General features: G+C 56.1%; 6 protein-coding genes across 6 annotated transcripts; 3 read left to right on the forward strand and 3 right to left on the reverse strand.

Moving 5' to 3' along the window:
* Positions 1–280: 280 nt before the first annotated feature.
* On the reverse strand, positions 281–2049 carry SPSK_05142 (aldehyde dehydrogenase (NAD(P)+); the record flags this gene model as incomplete). The annotated part of the gene is made up of 2 exons (XM_016731892.1): positions 281–723; positions 822–2049. The coding sequence occupies 2 exons, from the start codon at positions 2047–2049 to the stop codon at positions 281–283; spliced, it is 1671 nt and encodes a 556-aa protein (XP_016583711.1).
* Positions 2050–3029: 980 nt separating this feature from the next.
* SPSK_05298 (37S ribosomal protein Rsm24) lies at positions 3030–4372 on the reverse strand (the record flags this gene model as incomplete). The annotated part of the gene is made up of 3 exons (XM_016732048.1): positions 3030–3332; positions 3403–3689; positions 3802–4372. The coding sequence occupies 3 exons, from the start codon at positions 4370–4372 to the stop codon at positions 3030–3032; spliced, it is 1161 nt and encodes a 386-aa protein (XP_016583712.1).
* Positions 4373–4886: 514 nt separating this feature from the next.
* On the forward strand, positions 4887–5648 carry SPSK_05538 (beta-1,4-N-acetylglucosaminyltransferase; the record flags this gene model as incomplete). The annotated part of the gene is made up of 2 exons (XM_016732282.1): positions 4887–5389; positions 5453–5648. 2 exons carry the CDS (start codon positions 4887–4889, stop codon positions 5646–5648), a joined length of 699 nt encoding a protein of 232 aa, XP_016583713.1.
* A 357-nt stretch (positions 5649–6005) lies between these two features.
* On the reverse strand, positions 6006–7945 carry SPSK_05101 (uncharacterized protein; the record flags this gene model as incomplete). The annotated part of the gene is made up of 2 exons (XM_016731852.1): positions 6006–7760; positions 7838–7945. 2 exons carry the CDS (start codon positions 7943–7945, stop codon positions 6006–6008), a joined length of 1863 nt encoding a protein of 620 aa, XP_016583714.1.
* A 1825-nt stretch (positions 7946–9770) lies between these two features.
* Positions 9771–10646, forward strand: SPSK_05497 (polyadenylate-binding protein 2; the record flags this gene model as incomplete). The annotated part of the gene is made up of 4 exons (XM_016732242.1): positions 9771–9866; positions 9987–10255; positions 10326–10413; positions 10482–10646. 4 exons carry the CDS (start codon positions 9771–9773, stop codon positions 10644–10646), a joined length of 618 nt encoding a protein of 205 aa, XP_016583715.1.
* A 2538-nt stretch (positions 10647–13184) lies between these two features.
* On the forward strand, positions 13185–16391 carry SPSK_04890 (E3 ubiquitin-protein ligase NEDD4; the record flags this gene model as incomplete). The annotated part of the gene is made up of 6 exons (XM_016731650.1): positions 13185–13219; positions 13263–13576; positions 13603–13750; positions 13821–13954; positions 14055–16221; positions 16292–16391. 6 exons carry the CDS (start codon positions 13185–13187, stop codon positions 16389–16391), a joined length of 2898 nt encoding a protein of 965 aa, XP_016583716.1.
* Positions 16392–16869: the final 478 nt, after the last annotated feature.

Below are 16869 nucleotides of genomic sequence, written 5' to 3' on the forward strand. Positions count from 1 at the left end.
CTTCCCCTGTCTGCGGTTTGCAGCGTCAATTTTAGAATACCCATCGTCTTAGCCCAGAATCCCATGTCCAAGTTGTATCTCGGGCCATTGCCTCTGCAGAACATAATGAAAGTAAAGAGTTCGAAAACAAATAAAGAATGGAAGACAGGATGTAACAAAATGCGTAAATGTCTGATGTGAGAGCTGGAACCATGAAATGAACGTTCCTTCTGTTTCGAGGTCGGTCCGAAGCCGACGGAAAGGCCTCAATCAGGCGTGGCCGTTGGTCACCGGCGTCGCGCTAGGCTCTAAGGGACCGAATATATGTCAACAAACCCTGCTGATCACGATGCGCCAGGGCGGCAAGAAGCACCACAACACAGCTGCACCACCGGAGTAACGCACCTTGGGCGTTGCGGCTGCCGAGGCCAAGCACAAGGCGCAACCAGTATCCCAGACCCTTGTTGACGTTGCCGTTGCGGTCAAAGTTGGGCTTGGCCGCCAAGAAGTCCACCATGCGGCGGTTGCTCCAGTCGTACGGCATGTAGCGCACGCGCAGTAGGCCCTCCATCCAGGACGGGGTCTCGGCGACGCTGCGGCGGTGTGTGAACACGTCAAAAGAGGCGCGGCCGCGGTAGGCGCCGGTGCCGGAGTGGCCAACACCGCCAAAGCTCACGGTGTTGGGCGAGCCGTGCATGAAGGAGTCGTTGATGGACGCGCCGCCCGAGGTGACCTCGCGCAGGACTGATCGGTCATGTTAGTCAGACGGTACACAAAAACTGAAATCGTATGCGTACATATCCACATAGCATATCCATAGAAATACCCATATACAGGCGTACCTTTTTCGTTCTCAGCCTTGCTGCCAAAAGTGTACAGAGACAGCGGTGTGGGATCGACTTGGTTGGCAATGTGAATGGCGCTGGGCAGCGAGTCCACGGGCAGGATGCTGAAGATGGGGCCGAAGCTCTCTTGCTGAATCATGGGGTCCTCGACCGAGTCGACGAGGACGCACGTAGGCTCCATGAAGAGCGTCTTCTGGTCCATCTCGCCGCCCAGGACAATCTTGCCCTTGGTGTCGTCGAGCATCTTCTTGATGCGCGCAAAGTGGCGCTCGTTGGCGATGTGGGCCAGCTCGCTGTTGCGCGCCCCGTTGGGGAACGTCTTCTTGTGCGCGTCTTTCAAGCCCTGGATGAAGGTGTCGACGACGTTGCGCTGCACCAGAATGTAGTTGGCCGACATGCAGACCTGGCCGGCGCCCAGCGTCTTGCCCCACAGCAGACGGCGTGCCGCCAGGGCCAGGTCGGCGTTGGCCGTCACAAAGGCCGGGTTGCGGCCACCCAGCTCGAGCGTCACGGGCGTCAGCGTCTGCGCCGCCTTGGCGGCGACAATGCGGGCCACCTGGCGGCCGCCCGTGTAGAAGATCTTGCCCCAGCCGCGCTCCTCGCCGTCAATCTGGCCCAGCTCGCCGGGGTCGCGGAAGTCGAGCAGCGCGGTCGTCTCGGGCACGGCACCGTTGACGACCGAGTAGGCCTCCGGGTCCAGAGCCGACTCAATCAGCTCCTTGAGGACCATGGCGACGTTGGGTGCGACCTCGGACGGCTTGACCACGGCGGTGCAGCCGGCCGCAATGGCGCCGACCAGCGGGCACAGAAGCAGGTTGACCGGGTAGTTGTAGGCACCAATGATCAGGACAGCGCCCAGCGGCTCCTTGCGGGTGCGCAGGCCGGCCGCGTAAAAGGTGAGGCCGATGTCGGGCGAGCCCAGCTTCTCGTCGGCGGCCAGCTTGTCGAGCTGCGACAGCAAGAAGAGACAGTCGTTCGTGACAAAGTCAATCTCGGTCATCCTAGACTCGTACGCAGACTTGTTGAGGTCGCGGCGCAGGGCCTCGATGAGCTTGGGCGTGTAGTCGACGGTGGCCCAGTAGAGCTTCCGCAGCTGCGTTTTGCGGTACGCGAGGTCCTTGGTGCGATTGGTGCGGAAGGCCGCGACAGCCGTGTTGCACTTGGCCGACACGCTCTTGAGATCCGTGGCCGCAAAGGGCGGGATCTCGATGCTCTTGGTCGCCATGGCTGAAAGCAGTGGTGAGATCTGTGCAGCCCGTGGTCGCTTAAGAATAGATGCCGTTTTGGGGGCGGTAGTTGGTTTGGGTGGTGGTGGAGTTGCTGCGGTGCGCTAGACAGTCGTTCCGGGATCGTATCGATTGCCGCCAAACAGAATGCTGACGGAAAAGCGACGCTGGTGCGTGCGATTGGCTGGCCCAGAAAATTGTTGTGCCGCGGAATGATTGATGTACTGAAGTGTTGTGAGATGCCCAACAAAACCAGCAATAGGGATCTGTCCAGATTTGGTGATGAAGTTGGCAGAAACAAAGTCTGGCAGAGGAAAGAAGCAAACAAAATGAAGGGCAGGTGCGACGGGGACACCAGGGGGGCAAGAAGCACCAGTCCAGATATACGCCAAATTACCCCACACGCTTTCGTAGTGTTAGTTCACAGGCTGCCGAGGCACTGTCTCCAAGAGGCAAGGGCGCGTGGAAGCTCTAGTGCCAGTCGCTCCTCTTTCCCCCAGTTTCTTGAACAAATAAAGTCGGGGCAGAACCGTGCCTGGCTTCACAAGATGTATATCGTCCACTTTGTTTGCTGAATAATGTACATGAAAGCCTGGGACGTACCGGAAGGAACGACGTGCGACACTGGCAGGTACGACTAGCGCGTAGATACCGTTTCCAAGACAGCAGGCAGCCAAGAGAAGATGGCGGTTAGATACAAAGGCAGAAAGGAAGATGTCACAGATGTGGCCTCACCGTTGAGAGTGCGGTGCGACAGCTCTTTTTCCACTGGCCAGTTTGCAGTCGGCCAAATTATGAACATCTAAAATGGGAAACAAAATCGTTGTATAATATTCGTACAGCCGACACCAATATGGCTTGTCCAAGGCAAACTATGTATTTACAAGTGGAACGCGTCGCGTCAAGTCGACGCTCTCGCCGTGTGCGTGTCCCGTCTCATCACATTACATGATTTCACGCTCATCTCATCCATCCGCATTTATCGCTGGAGTGGCGTCTGGGGACGAGCGGGTCGCAACCGAGCAAACTCTGCGACCTTGTCGCCAATGGCGCTCTGGGCAGATGCAGGCGCAGCCAGGGAAGCCTGGATGCGCTGGACGCCATCGATCAGCGTGCCCTGGGCGGCCTTCGTCTGATCCAGCAGGTAGCACTGGGCACGAGCCGCCTCGAGCTCCTTCTTGCGCTCCTCGGTCAAGCGCCACTCTTTGGGGAAGCTGGGCTTGTACTTGAACTTGTGGTGGCGGGTGTCGAGCGGAATGTCTTCAAAAGTGTCTGTAGGGTCCTGCAGGGGGGGTAGAGGGTTAGTGGTGGCCGTCACCATGGTGGAACAGCGAAACAGCAACTGGACCTACCTTGGCCTCGGCAATCAGTCGGTCAACCAGGTCGCCCAGGTAGCGCTTGTTCTGCGCCTGGTGCTCAAACATCTCGCAGCTGATGCGCACAATATTTGTCTCCGGGTTGTAGCGCACGCCGGCCAGCTTCATGAGCTTGTTCTCCTGGACGGTCGTCAGGCCCAAGTCGGACGGGCAGAACTCGACCACGACCTTCTTCTCGGCCGGGTGGAGCTCGCCCATGTACGAAGTGTAACGGAAACGCAGGGGCTGCTGGTTGCTCGGGGGCTCAAACGGCTTTGCAAACTCTGTGCGAGAGCAGTTAGGAGAAGCAGGAAAAAATAAAGACAACGTAGAACAAACAACCACGAAACAAAATGGATACTCGACACTCGACACTCGACACTCAACTTCACTTACTTGCCAAAAGAGGCATCTCCCATGCAATGATGCGTGCCAGGTGGCGCTGGTCGCGGATCTCCTCGAGCTTGCCGTGGCCCATGCTCGTCATTTCGTCGCTGTGGTCCACGTCTTCGGGACCTTCTTCTAGAACCATTTCCGGTTCCGGCTCGTCCTCGTTCCAGAACTGGTCCCTTCCCTTCCGGTCTGGGCGACTCGCGATGGATAACGCATGTTCCACGTCCGCCATCGCCCGCTCAGCCTCAATCCTCTCCCGTGGGCTGAGATTCTTGAAACCGTCGTCCTCATCGGCCAGCATCATGTCTTCAAAGCTCCTGTGCTCCTGCGCCTTCCCAGGTTCCCGCTCGTGGCCCTTGGACGACCGCACCTCGTCGTCAGCACCGCGCCACGCCGTGCTCGAGAAGTATCGTGCCCTCTCCGTAGGTGATGTTGCGACTGCTGTGGCTGCTGCTCTCACGGCGCGTCTGCTGGAGGATAGGGAAAAGGTCGTCGTCGTCGCTGGTTTTGTCGTAGCGGCTGCGCAGCACCGGCGCATGCCGAGCTGCAGCGACCGGGAAGAAGCGCTCGCCATAATTCGCTGATCGATCTCACAGAACCGGTGCCGTGGAGAACAACAACCAATTGACCGTTTGTCGGCTCGCGTGTCTCAATATCGAGAGATCGAATGTTCAGTGGGCACTGATTTTCCGCACGGCACTAGTTTTTTTCTCGCGAGCAATTGGAAGGAGAATCGGCGCTAGGCGACTTTTGTCGGAACGTACCCACCCACTGTGATTATGTAATGGCTCAGGATGGCCGCGCCCCACCAAAGAGCGCCAAAAGCTCTACTATAGCGGCTGTACTCAGTATTACAGAGCGGCTTCAGGCCTATTGAGGCATCTCAGCGCCTCTTTGAACATCACCAAAACACTGCGTGACCTACAATTCATCTGTAACGGCCCCGATCTTGTAAGTCAATGCAGATTCTAAAAGCTTTGACATGCATTTCATACTCCCAAACCGACGGGGCGTCGCTTCGCCCATATATAGCTGATACTAATCACCTCAAAATAGACACGAACAGACCAATTCAGGTGCACGTCACGATGGGCCCGGGCAAGAACCAGCCAGGACATGCAGATGGCCGGCGGTGTTTTGTGACTGTTGGCGCGACCGCCAGCTTCATTAAGCTGCTGCGCGAGGTGCTCGAGCCGCGTTTCCTCGACGGCCTCGGTGCCAGAGGCTTCAGCGAACTCGTCGTGCAGACCGGTCCCGACCACGACTGGGCTCTAAAACAGATTGAGGCTCTGGGCCAGCAGTCTGATGACGCGGCCAAGACAGACGGGCCCCCAAAACCGCAGTGGCCGGCCATCGAGGTCGTCTCCTACACCACCGATATGCCGTCGCTGATGCTTCCCTGCCGTGGCGAGGCACACCGACGACTGCCGGGCGCGATGATCTCGCACGCGGGCTCTGGGTCCATCCTGGAGGCCGTGCGGTGTGATGTCCCGCTCATTGTCGTGGCGAACCCAGACTTACTCGGCAACCACCAGGCCGAGCTGGCCGATGCCGTGCATGACGCCGGATGGGCTGTGCGAGGCGATTTGGGGTAGGTTGCATGTTTGCCCCTGGATTCTTCCTTGATTGTCTTGTTCTACTTTCTGACCAACAGGCGCTTGGACGATGCGGTTGCAGAGCTGCAGGAAACTCTGGCGGCGACACAGGCTGAAGGTCTGCCTGCATACCAAGAACCGCCATTTCCGACTGCAGAGGCCGAGCGGAGCGGCCTGTTTGACTGGGCAGCCGTGTATGCAGGACAAGACCCCGGCACAGCGTCAACAGAACCGAATCTGCTGCGACTAGACTAGGAGAGTGCTGGTGGGCGGTCAATATTACAATTTGGGCGGTAGATGGTGTTGGCGTTATGGGTTGTTTTGGTCCTCTTTTCGGGCTCCCGTATATGTCTTTTTCTTATGTATTATTCAATAGTCGGATACCCTAAATGTCTGGTCATAGAAGCCGGCCATCATATATACAGATATCACGAAAGGAGATCATCATGCGTGTGCCGTTTAGTTAGAATTCCTGATTGCTTATTCACCTCAGTTTGCCCTTCACTGAACGCTCTGTCGCCCATCTTCCAAATGTAAACCAACCTCGTTTTCCTCAAAGACGTCGCTCGCCGTTTCGGCGTCCTACACTTCCCTTGTAACGCTTCTGGCTGCTTATTGTAGCCCTGAGACAGTCCAAATCTTCAGTGCTGCGTCAACACCGGCACTCGCCACCTTTTGGCTGCCGTCGACCCAGGCGACGCCGCTGACGCCGTCCTTATGTGCATTCAGCGCCTTGACCCGGCTGCCCGGCTTGGCCAGGCTCCAGACAAACACATTCGTGTCGAGACCGCCGCTGGCCGCGTGTGTCGCCGCGTCGTTCCATGCTATCGTCGTGACGCGCGCCGTGTGCGCCGACCACCGGTCCGTCGCCACCTGCCACGATCCGGACTCGTATACCACAATCTTGCCGCTCGCGTTGCCGGCCGCCAAGTACTTGCCGTCCTTGGAGAAGGACAGCACCGAAATCGCCGATGTCGAATTCTTGAGCGTCTGTAGAAGCTTCAGTGAGCCGCTGCCATCCAGCTTGTACACATACACGACCGGCTCGGGGCTGCTGCCGACCGCCACAAGCGATCCGCTCGCCGCAATGGCCGTCGGTGTGTAGTCAGCCGTCGGCACCTCGGTGACCAGCTGGCCCTTGAGATAGACGGCAATCTTCCCAGACGCCAGCGCCACAAAGACGTGGCCGCTGTCCGTCGACGCAATGCCCTTGGGCTGGCCGCTCAGCTTGATGCCGTCGGAGCCCGTAAACGTGAGGGCGCCCTCGTCGACGGTTCGCAGCGTGTCGTCCCAGCCCACACTGTAGGTCTGCCGCTGGCTCGCCAGGGACGCAAACTGGGTCACCTGGTTCGTGTGTGCCTGACCATCCACCACCTGCGCCTCGGCCTTGGCCAGATCCCAATGGCACACGCGGCCGTCAAAGCTGCCCGTCCACAGGCCCTGGCCCTTGCCGTCCGACTCGACGCCCAGTGCCGTGATCGACTTGTTGTGGCCGTACACCACTCGGACGGGCTCGTCCTGGCCAAACGTGAGGTAGTTGATGTCGCCGCTCAGGCTGATGCTGAGAATCAGGTCGTCGCTGCGCCCGCTCGGCCACACGACGCCGACCTGCTGGTCGGGCACGCTCGCCACGGACGACGAGCCGCCCAGCCGCCACGTCTGCAGCGACTTGCCCGACTGCGTGTCCCAGACGCGAACCGTCTGGTCGGCGCTCGCCGTGACTATGCGCTTCGAGTCCGAGGACCAGCTGACGGCGAAAATGCTGCCCGTGTGCGCGTCGCCGTCGCTGCCCACCGTGGTCGTCGGCTCGCCCGTCTTTCCGTCGTACAGCTGGATGCGCCGGTCGGCGCCGACCGTCACGAGCGTGCTGCCGTCGGGCGAAAAGGCCGTGCCAAACACAAAGCCCTTGTGCAGGCCGTCGGCCTTGGAGTTGAACTTGAACGGCGCGCCGTGCAAGAAGCACATGGAGCCGTCGTCGGACACGGTCGCCGCGCGCAGGGGCCGCTGCTGGCGCAGCGCCACGGCATTGGCCACCTTGCTGTGGCCGCTGACCTCGCCAACGCTGTTGCCGCTGTCGGCCGTGATGCAGTGGCCGAACCGCTCGCGGCCGTCGCCGACGGCAATGATGCGCTGGCTGTCGCCGTCCCACGCCACATCGTTGATCCGCCCCGAGATGATGGGGTACTCGCCCTTGGTGTTGACGGCCTCCACGGCGTCCCACACGCGCACCTTGCCGGACACGTCGCCGCTGGCAACGTAGAAGCCGGACGGCGAGAACCGCGCCACGGTGGTCGCGGCTGTGTGGCCCGTGTACTGCTTGCAGTCTGCCGGGTTGTCAATGGACCGGATGAAGATGGACTTGCCCGACTGTATTGTATGTGGCGAGGGCCTAGAGTCAGCCACGCACCTCCTCATGGCACCCGCAACTCAGGCCAAACACTCACCGCGTACGCTATGCGCTGTCCCTTGGGATCGGCAGAGAGAGGTGTCGGCTGGCCGCGGAGCGTGACCGGGGCTGCCGCCAGAATGCGATCCACGGTAATGGAAGCCATGCTTGGGTTTGGAAGACGGTGTTTGTATGTGCCGTTGTGTTTTTGTTTGTCGTCTTCCTGCCGTTTCGAGGCCAAACGGATTAATATTTTGCTTTTGCCAAACTGCTGCCTGGGGAGAGACGAGGACGAGGCCACAATACTGCCGTGCAATCTCGCTAGGAGCTCAATGTCTAAGCTCCACCACAGGCAGATGACGAGATGTCAGAGACACTCAGTATCATTACAGATGTCAGAAAGGGGGGGCAGTTGCTTTGAGAGGGGCATGTTGTTGTTGCGGGGCAGCCCGGCAGGTCCCAGGTACAGACCAGGCCCTGGCAGGGATCGCTCTTGCCCTGGGGGGGAGCCCTGTCACTACTGCTAAACCACCCGAGCCAATGTCAGGAATTAATTGCCCCCGTAGCCACTGACTTAGTGGGTGCCTTCCGGGACGGAGAGAAAGAGCATGGAGCACCGACTGGTGCCTAAATTGCCCCTGAAACAGCTCTGGAAGGATGCGACACAGCGCCAAATATCAAATTACGTCATCCTCTATGGGTGTGTTGTCGTCCAAATCACATCATCTCTCTCAATACGATCCATGGGAGTCCCAAGAAGCTCCAACTCAAAGGGCGCGCGTTTCATTGTTTCCAACATCTACGGCTACTTTCTTTAAATGAAACAGTCGTTTTGTTCTCGTCCTGATAGCTTCGGTTTGGACCGTGACAGATTCGGTTGTTGGAGGAGCATTGCAATGCTCTTTGTGAGGAGTTGAGCAGATTACTATTCAAAAATATTAGGGGAGAATCTCGGTTTTTTAATTTCGTTGTACATTATTGACAATGTCGTCCTCTGTGTGAAGTTGACATACTTTATGTCTCAAGTTGTTGAAAGTCTTTTTTTTTTTCTTCTTCTTTTTTTATTACTCTATTCTCACACTTTTCAATATACGAAATGTCATCCCAGAAGTCAGCAATAAGTCAGCAAAAGTACCAGCAACGCGTAAGATTGAAATAAAGCCCAAAAAAGACGTGCTCGCTCTTGACTATTTTATTCAACAAAAGCGGACGATGTGTCGAATAAAACAACAATATGCTACATGATATGAGGCTTCAGCGCATTTACCGATGCCAGAGCCCCACGTGACTGCTTATCTTATCGCGGTCGCGTCCTTCCTTTGTGTACCAGGGCGCCATAAAGTTTTCGGCTGTCGTAATCTGTGTTGCTTGCCGGATCTCTGCCCGCAACCATCGCCGACGACACAAGTCCACCGTGCGCACCTTTTGGAGCTGTAGCTGCGGCACCCTTACGTGAGTATACTTTCACCCACAAGTCATTGTTTTTCTTTGCGACGCAACCGTGCTGTCCACGCGGCTGTCGCCCCTCGCAAGCGAACTTCCAAGGATTCTATCACAGCGTCGGCTCTCTGTTGTGACGAAAACGGAGCTGCCCTGATTGTCACCCTGCCACGGCTTGGGCTGAGCCGTTGGGTAGCGCACCGACACGACAAGTCTTTGTGCCCTATGTCAGGCAGCTATAATTAGCAGACCGAGAAGCATTTCTCTGCAAGAGGAAGGCTAGCTGTGTGGCTTGTTCTATTTCTCGTCTCGGTTTTATAATTCTTTTGATGCTGACGCACCTTTCTTTCTCCTTGCTCGGCAGCAGACGTTCGAATCGACCGACGCATCATTAGCAACGCCCAGTCATTCTCCGAGCGATACCTGCCGTACTTTAGGGGCCGATTTGTCTGCATTGCGCCAAGGTTCTCTTTGTAACGACTACACGGAGCCATATAACGAGGCTCCCTGTTGGTGCAAACGCATCTCAACTCAACCACACATACAGCACCATGGCGGACACTACAAAGCCAGAGGAGCCGACGACTGAGTCGATCGACAAGTCGTTTGACGTCAGCGGTAACGATGAAGTGGCCGGCAACGACGAGGTGAGAAACCACACTACCGCGGTGAAGAGGGGGACCAGTTGAAAGAGGGGGACGGGGAGGAACACCATCCGAGAAAGAAAAGAAAGAAAAGAAAGAATGAAAAGCAAAATCCTGACGCAGGAGGTTGAGCAGACGGAAATCTCAGAGATGAAGCGCCGCGTGGCCGAAATGGAAGAGGAGGCCGCCAAGCTCCGCGAGATGCAAAAGGACCTCAACCACCAGAGCCAGGAGCTCACAGAAAACAAAGAAGACATCGACTCACGGAGTATCTTTGTCGGCAACGTTGACTACTCTGCATCGCCCGAGGAGATCCAGGCACACTTCCAGAGCTGTGGCTCCATCAACCGGGTGACGATTCTCCTGGACAAGTTTACCGGCCAGCCGAAAGGGTCAGCTCCCACCCCCTCTGCTTGGCACGTATCAATGCCCTCCTAGGACAGCGACGCTGACGTTGTGTAGATATGCGTATGTGGAGTTTTCCGAGCCCAGCCTGGTCGCCCAGGCCCTGGTCCTGAACGAGAGTGTCTTTAAGGGAAGGAACATTAAGGTGAGCCCCCGTTCCCTGCACGCCCGCCTCGACTTCTCTTGCACAGCCCTCTAACGACGCCACCCCAGGTTGTTCCGAAGCGGACAAACGTTCCAGGCATGAGTCGCGGCCGCGGCCGAGGTGGCTTCCCTCGCGGCCGTGGCTACTTTGGCGGTCGCGGCGGCTTCAACCCCCGTGGTGGCTACCGTGGCGGCTACCGGGGCCGCGGCCGTGGCGGCTTTGCTCCGTACTAGACGCAGAGGGGAGGCGAGAATGCGTGAGCGTGGTGACGGCACCTACCAAACTCATCAGAAATGCCACCACGTTCTCCATTCTCCATGTCATGTCCCATGTCTTACAATTGCTTGCTTGTTGTGTTAGTCTCTCTTCCTACGCAGCACAGAATCTCTGTGACACTGCTGCGTTTCGTCTCGGCTTTGTATGATACGAATAGAAGATTCAGGAAGGGAAGTATGGAAGTTTTTTTTTTTTTTTTTCTTTTTACAAAAACAGGACGGGAAAAGGGCGATACTGGAATCATTTGTCGGGATTATTTTCTATTAATTTCTTGCCTTGAATTTATTTTTGCGCGTCTGACAATACGTTGCTACCCTTTGCGAGTCTCTTATTCCTTCAATATAGATGACTCTTGTCTTCCTGTTTTGATTATCCATTCGGCTGTCAATGTGGCAGTCGTCGAGGATCTTGCCCGCTCTGAACAAAATAGGTTCGACCCATTATTAGCCTCAGGACGTCTACTGTGGGTCTGGGACACGTTTGGGTCTGCGACGTAGCCTTCGTGCAAGGAAAAGGTGGCCTGGTTGACTCCTTCCGTTGTATATTAGGCGTTGGGTGTTCTTTCCTTTGCGGTTTTCGATTTACATCATTCTATATTTTCCAATGCCGTGCCTTCTCGGCACATGTGCTGCTATTTCGTATTGTTGTTCGCTCTCGCTCCCTGTGGTGGCCACTCAAAACGGAAGGCGCATGGTCGCTTAGGTGACAAAAATAGGCCCTGGTGGCAGTCGCGTGCCCATCCTGCATCCTTCTAAAGGCCTCGCGCCTGCCTCCGAATAAGGAAGCCGTTGCTGGACATGCCAAAGCATGCTTTTAGCACTGTGCAAGTCGTCGGAATGCCCGTAATTTTCTTACTCTGGCCAGGCTTTGGACAAGGCAACTTTTACTCAGATTCCCCCCTCACCATCGGAGTAATTACTGGTGTTATCTGGCTTTGTTACGGGTGCCTCAGCGCTGGTCTATTGCTGCGTGACCGTTTTGGGCCTGGCCTGCCCCTCTTTTCTTCTGCACTCGTCAGTAGTTCTTGCCCTGATAGATCACGACTCTTTCGAATTGCGCCCTTCAATCCCGTCGCCCCTTCTTTGTGTTCGTTCTTGACACGCCTTTGCTCTTTCCTCATTAGTCTTCGTTCTCTGCTCCTGCATCTTGCCGTTGCAGTCAGCATTGTACTCCGTAGTCCTCTTGTCCGTCTCACCTAACGTATCCAGTTGACTCGAAATATTCCGTCTTCTGCCTCTCTTCAACACACGCTTTGAAGGTCTTCGTCCATTTCCCCTTTCAATTCCTTCTGGTTGCACGGTTGTTACGCTCCTTTGTTGTTCTTGCCGTCCCTCTTTCCATCTTATTATCTGGCCCTTGTGCCTGTCCTGCGGCTGCCATATACCGTGATCTCAATTGACGATTCTTCGGCTTCATTTCGAATATAAAACTTTGTGTTGTTTACCCTTCGCGTGGCTGCTCTGTTCAGCCCTTGGCCAGTCTCCGCAGCTCGTCATTGCCCGGCTACCCGCCCGCAAGCTCCGTTGATCGCTCCCCCCATAACCCTGCCTTATTCGCCACTCACCACATCGACTATCGCCCCTGAACAGTTTTCTCCATCAGCGCTGGAAAGTATTGGGCCTGGCCATCGTACCGATCTGGCCTGTTCCACAGACACAACAGCGTTGTCACACAGTACGACGAATTCCAGACCGCCGGGCACCAAGCCGACTTCGAAGTTCTTGTTGTGACTCGCACGTTGTCGACCAAAACGGCACATCTCCTGGCCTGGAATCATCAGAGCCGTAGCGATCCTCCAGAGCTGCTGCACAGTAGCGAGGCGCAGGTCTGGACAGCAGCACAGCCTCAACGCTACCAGCACTCTGCTACTACCCATTCGATACCCACCACACACATCCTGCCGACCACACCCCAACTGATGCTAGGCCCTGAATCGTCAACTTGCTACGAGAAATAATTACGAATCAAACATTCTCAAACCACATCGTTTTCCGGCCTCTGGACTTTTGACGTTTCAACCAGTCTACAACGCAGCATTTCTCGTGTCTTCTCCCCTGCGTCTGCGTATTGTGAAGTCCGAGTTCGACCAGCAACTGCTTTCGCTTTAGGACGGTATCCTGCAGAAAGTGGGGGGAACTACACCTAAAGACTGCCTTTGTTCGCTGCCTATCACATCGTCCTGCCGCTTTCTGAACCTTCTCCGCTTTCCACCGTATCTTACTCTCTCTCTCCTCCAGCGGCCTCCCGTCGTCTGCGCCCTGCATTGCTCGTACCTCCTTTCGACACACCCACGCCCTGTTGGCGTATTATCTTGCTCCTGACCATTTCGCCGACCCCTTCGCTGCCGCCTGCCGCACGCTGAGCAATCGTCTTTCTGCTGGCTTTTCCAGCCATCACCGATCGAAACTGCATCGGTCTCCCCGCCCGTGTTCGACTCGACCGCCGCCTTTCCATACACAGGTGCATCGATTGCATCTACCACGCCACGTCTCGTCATGGCAAACAGCCGGATGGACTCCGGGCTTCCTGCGTGAGTTCAGCCTTTCTTCTCTGTGGTACCTTCTCGCGATCAGCCTTGCCCACAGCCACGTCACTACTCCCGGGCGCTGTCGGTGTCTGGCATCGTTTGTGCTCTGCGTGGACGTAGATGAAGACCACGGTCCCTTGATCGCCATTCGGATCATGCTAACCTCTACTTTCGAACTGCAGCCAACCCAACCTTCGTGTCACAAGTATGTTTCTTCCATCGTGACAGCATCATCAAGTTTTTTCCGAAACCCCTGGGCTGCGTACCCCGCGGCGCCAAAAGCCACTTTTGTGCCTCGTGTTCTGACCAACATCCATTTAGTCATCGCTGCCGATGGACTGTACAAGCGCGACGTTTTCCGTAAGTGGCATATTCACTGTTTCCAGACACGTATCTGAACCTTATTGACACAATTTGCTTCTTGAAAGGCTTTCCCGACCCCTTCGCCGTCGCAACGATCAACAGCGAACAGACCAAGACGACTGCAGTCTGCAAGAGAACGCTCAACCCCTACTGGAACGAAAGCTTCGACTTGTGCGTATTCCACCTTATTATCGTATTTTGCCCTGCTGGAATCCTCCATTTGCTGACCACTCTTCTCTAGTCGCGTGAACGAAGACAGCATACTCGCGGTCCAAGTCTTTGACCAGCGGAAATTTAAGAAGAAGGACCAGGGCTTCTTGGGCGTCGTGAACATTCGTGTTGGTGACTCCGTCGAACTGTTGGCTGAATCAGATGGTGAGTGGAAATTTTGATGAATGGAAACCTGCCCTTGCGTCGACCTTTTATAAATCTTCATTATCTTCATTGCTTCTAACCAGGACGTTCAATTTTACAGACCAGATGCTCGCGCCCGACTTGAAGAAATCGACCGATAACCTCGTTGTCCACGGAAAGCTGATTCTGAACCTGTCGACCGATTTAACCTCTCCCCCTCGCCAGCATCAGGCACCTCAACAGAACTCGCAATCCAATTCTTTGCAACCAGCTGCTGCTGCGGCGTCCGGATCGAGCCGTGCGTCTGTCAATAGTACATCACTCGCAGCCTCAGGCGCTCGAACCCACGACCGACCGACATCTGCAATGTCTGGATCTGTGAACGGGGCGTCAAACGCCAACTCTACGACACTCCCGATTCGCCCTGCTAGCCTTGTTGCGTCCAACACCGGCGCAAGTGGCTCGGCAGCGCCCGCGCCTTCCACTTCCACAGCGCCGCCGGCCGGCGCTCCGCCTGCTGCGGCAGCCTCGTCCGCAGGTGGTGCTGCAGCCGGTGCCGCGGCCGCTCTCCACGCACGCACTACGAGCACCATGAGTCCGTTCGAGGATCACCTTGGCCGTCTCCCCCCTGGCTGGGAGCGCCGTGAGGACAACCTTGGTAGACAGTATTACGTGGACCATAATACGCGCTCTACAAGCTGGACACGCCCTACCGCGAACGGATCGGTGGAAAGAAGCAACCAGGAAGCGGCGACGCAGGTAGAGCGCCAACGCCACCAGAACCGCACGCTTCCGGAAGACCGTACGGGCGCCAGCTCACCGTCGCTCCAGCAAGACCATCCACAGCAGCAGCAACACGCAGCAGCAGCAGCAGCTGCGGCGGCGGGCCCTAGTTCTGGCACGGTTATGCACACGGGAGCTACCAGCCCTGGCACCGGCGAGCTCCCGCCTGGTTGGGAACAGAGATGGACTCCCGAAGGCAGAGCGTACTTTGTGGACCACAACACGCGGACCACGACTTGGGTTGACCCCCGCCGACAGCAATACATTCGCATGTACGGCGGCCAAAACAGCTCCAATGGCGTTATCCAGCAGCAGCCCGTATCCCAGCTCGGTCCGCTGCCCAGTGGTTGGGAAATGCGTCTCACGAATACCGCTCGTGTGTACTTTGTCGACCACAACACGAAGACGACCACCTGGGACGACCCGCGTCTGCCATCGTCTCTCGATCAGAACGTTCCCCAGTACAAGCGTGATTTCCGGAGGAAGCTGATCTACTTCCGCTCGCAGCCTGCCATGCGTATCCTGTCTGGGCAGTGCCACATAAAGGTGCGCCGCTCGCACATCTTTGAAGACTCGTTTGCAGAGATTACGAGACAGACGCCGCACGATCTGAAGAAGCGTCTCATGATCAAGTTTGACGGCGAAGACGGCCTGGACTACGGCGGTCTTTCTCGCGAGTTCTTCTTCCTCCTGTCGCACGAGATGTTCAACCCCTTCTACTGCCTGTTTGAGTACTCGGCGCACGACAACTACACTCTGCAGATCAACCCCCACTCGGGCATCAACCCCGAGCATCTCAACTACTTCAAGTTTATCGGCCGTGTTGTCGGTCTGGCTATTTTCCACCGACGGTTCCTCGACGCATTCTTTATTGGCGCTCTGTACAAGATGGTGCTGGGAAAGATGGTCGTCCTCGCCGACATGGAGGGAGTGGACGCTGATTTCCACCGCTCGCTTCAATGGATCCTGGACAATGACATTTCGGGGGGCATTCTTGAGCAGACCTTCTCGACAGAAGACGAGCGCTTCGGCGTGCTGACGGTCGAGGACCTGATCCCCGGCGGCCGGGATATTGAGGTGACCAACGAGAACAAAAAGGAGTACGTGGACCTCATGGTTAAGTGGCGCATCGAGAAGCGCATTTCGGAGCAGTTCCAGTCGTTCCGGGAAGGCTTCAACGAGCTCATCCCGCAGGACCTGATCAACGTCTTTGACGAGCGCGAGCTGGAGCTGTTGATTGGCGGTATTGCGGAGATTGACGTCGACGACTGGAAGAAGCACACGGACTACCGCGGCTACACGGAGTCGGACGAGGTGATCCAGTTCTTCTGGCAGACGGTGCGCTCCTGGGACGGCGAGCAAAAGTCGCGTCTTCTGCAGTTCACGACAGGAACCTCACGTATTCCTGTCAACGGCTTCAAGGACCTGCAGGGCAGTGATGGTCCAAGGCGCTTCACGATTGAGAAGGCGGGCGATGTCATCAACTTGCCTAAAGCCCACACTTGGTATGCAACTTGCACCTTTCCACGCACCCGTGTCTGCACATTTTCGACATGACTAACAAGAATGTTTTAGCTTCAACCGGTTGGACCTCCCTCCGTACAAGAACTTGGAAACGCTCCAGGGCAAGATGACGATTGCTGTCGAGGAGACAATGGGTTTTGGTCAGGAATAGATGCAACCAGCGTGCTTACTTGTTGTGTTGCCACGCCTTTTGCGTGCCTTTGCGTTATTGCAAATATCTATTCTTCCCTCAGATACTGCCGGTGCTAAATTTTGATTTTCTCTCCTTCACTCGTTCGCTTGCTTGCGCGTGTTTTTCTTGGGCTACACGTTACTGCTTTTCCATCATACTTGCGCGTCGGATGTTTTTACTTGTTTTGTGGCTTTTGCTTCTCAACCTTGATGTTCTTTTATCCCCTTTATCTCCTTTATCCACAGATCTTTGATTGTTACATTTTGATTTTTATACTTTCCGTGTTCTTTTATGTTGTCCCCTTCATCTTTCATCTTTCTTGTCAGCCTACAGCAAATGAACGTATCGATACACATGACGTGCAGAGCCTCGTCTTTGAACGGCCCACGGCACAAAATTTGGATCCTGTCATGCTGTGTTTCTGTACTTTGGCCCCCCTTGTTGCTTTCTTTTGCCT

Source organism: Sporothrix schenckii (assembly GCF_000961545.1).
Source record: "Sporothrix schenckii 1099-18 chromosome Unknown Cont49, whole genome shotgun sequence".
Taxonomy (NCBI): Eukaryota; Fungi; Ascomycota; class Sordariomycetes; order Ophiostomatales; family Ophiostomataceae; genus Sporothrix; species Sporothrix schenckii.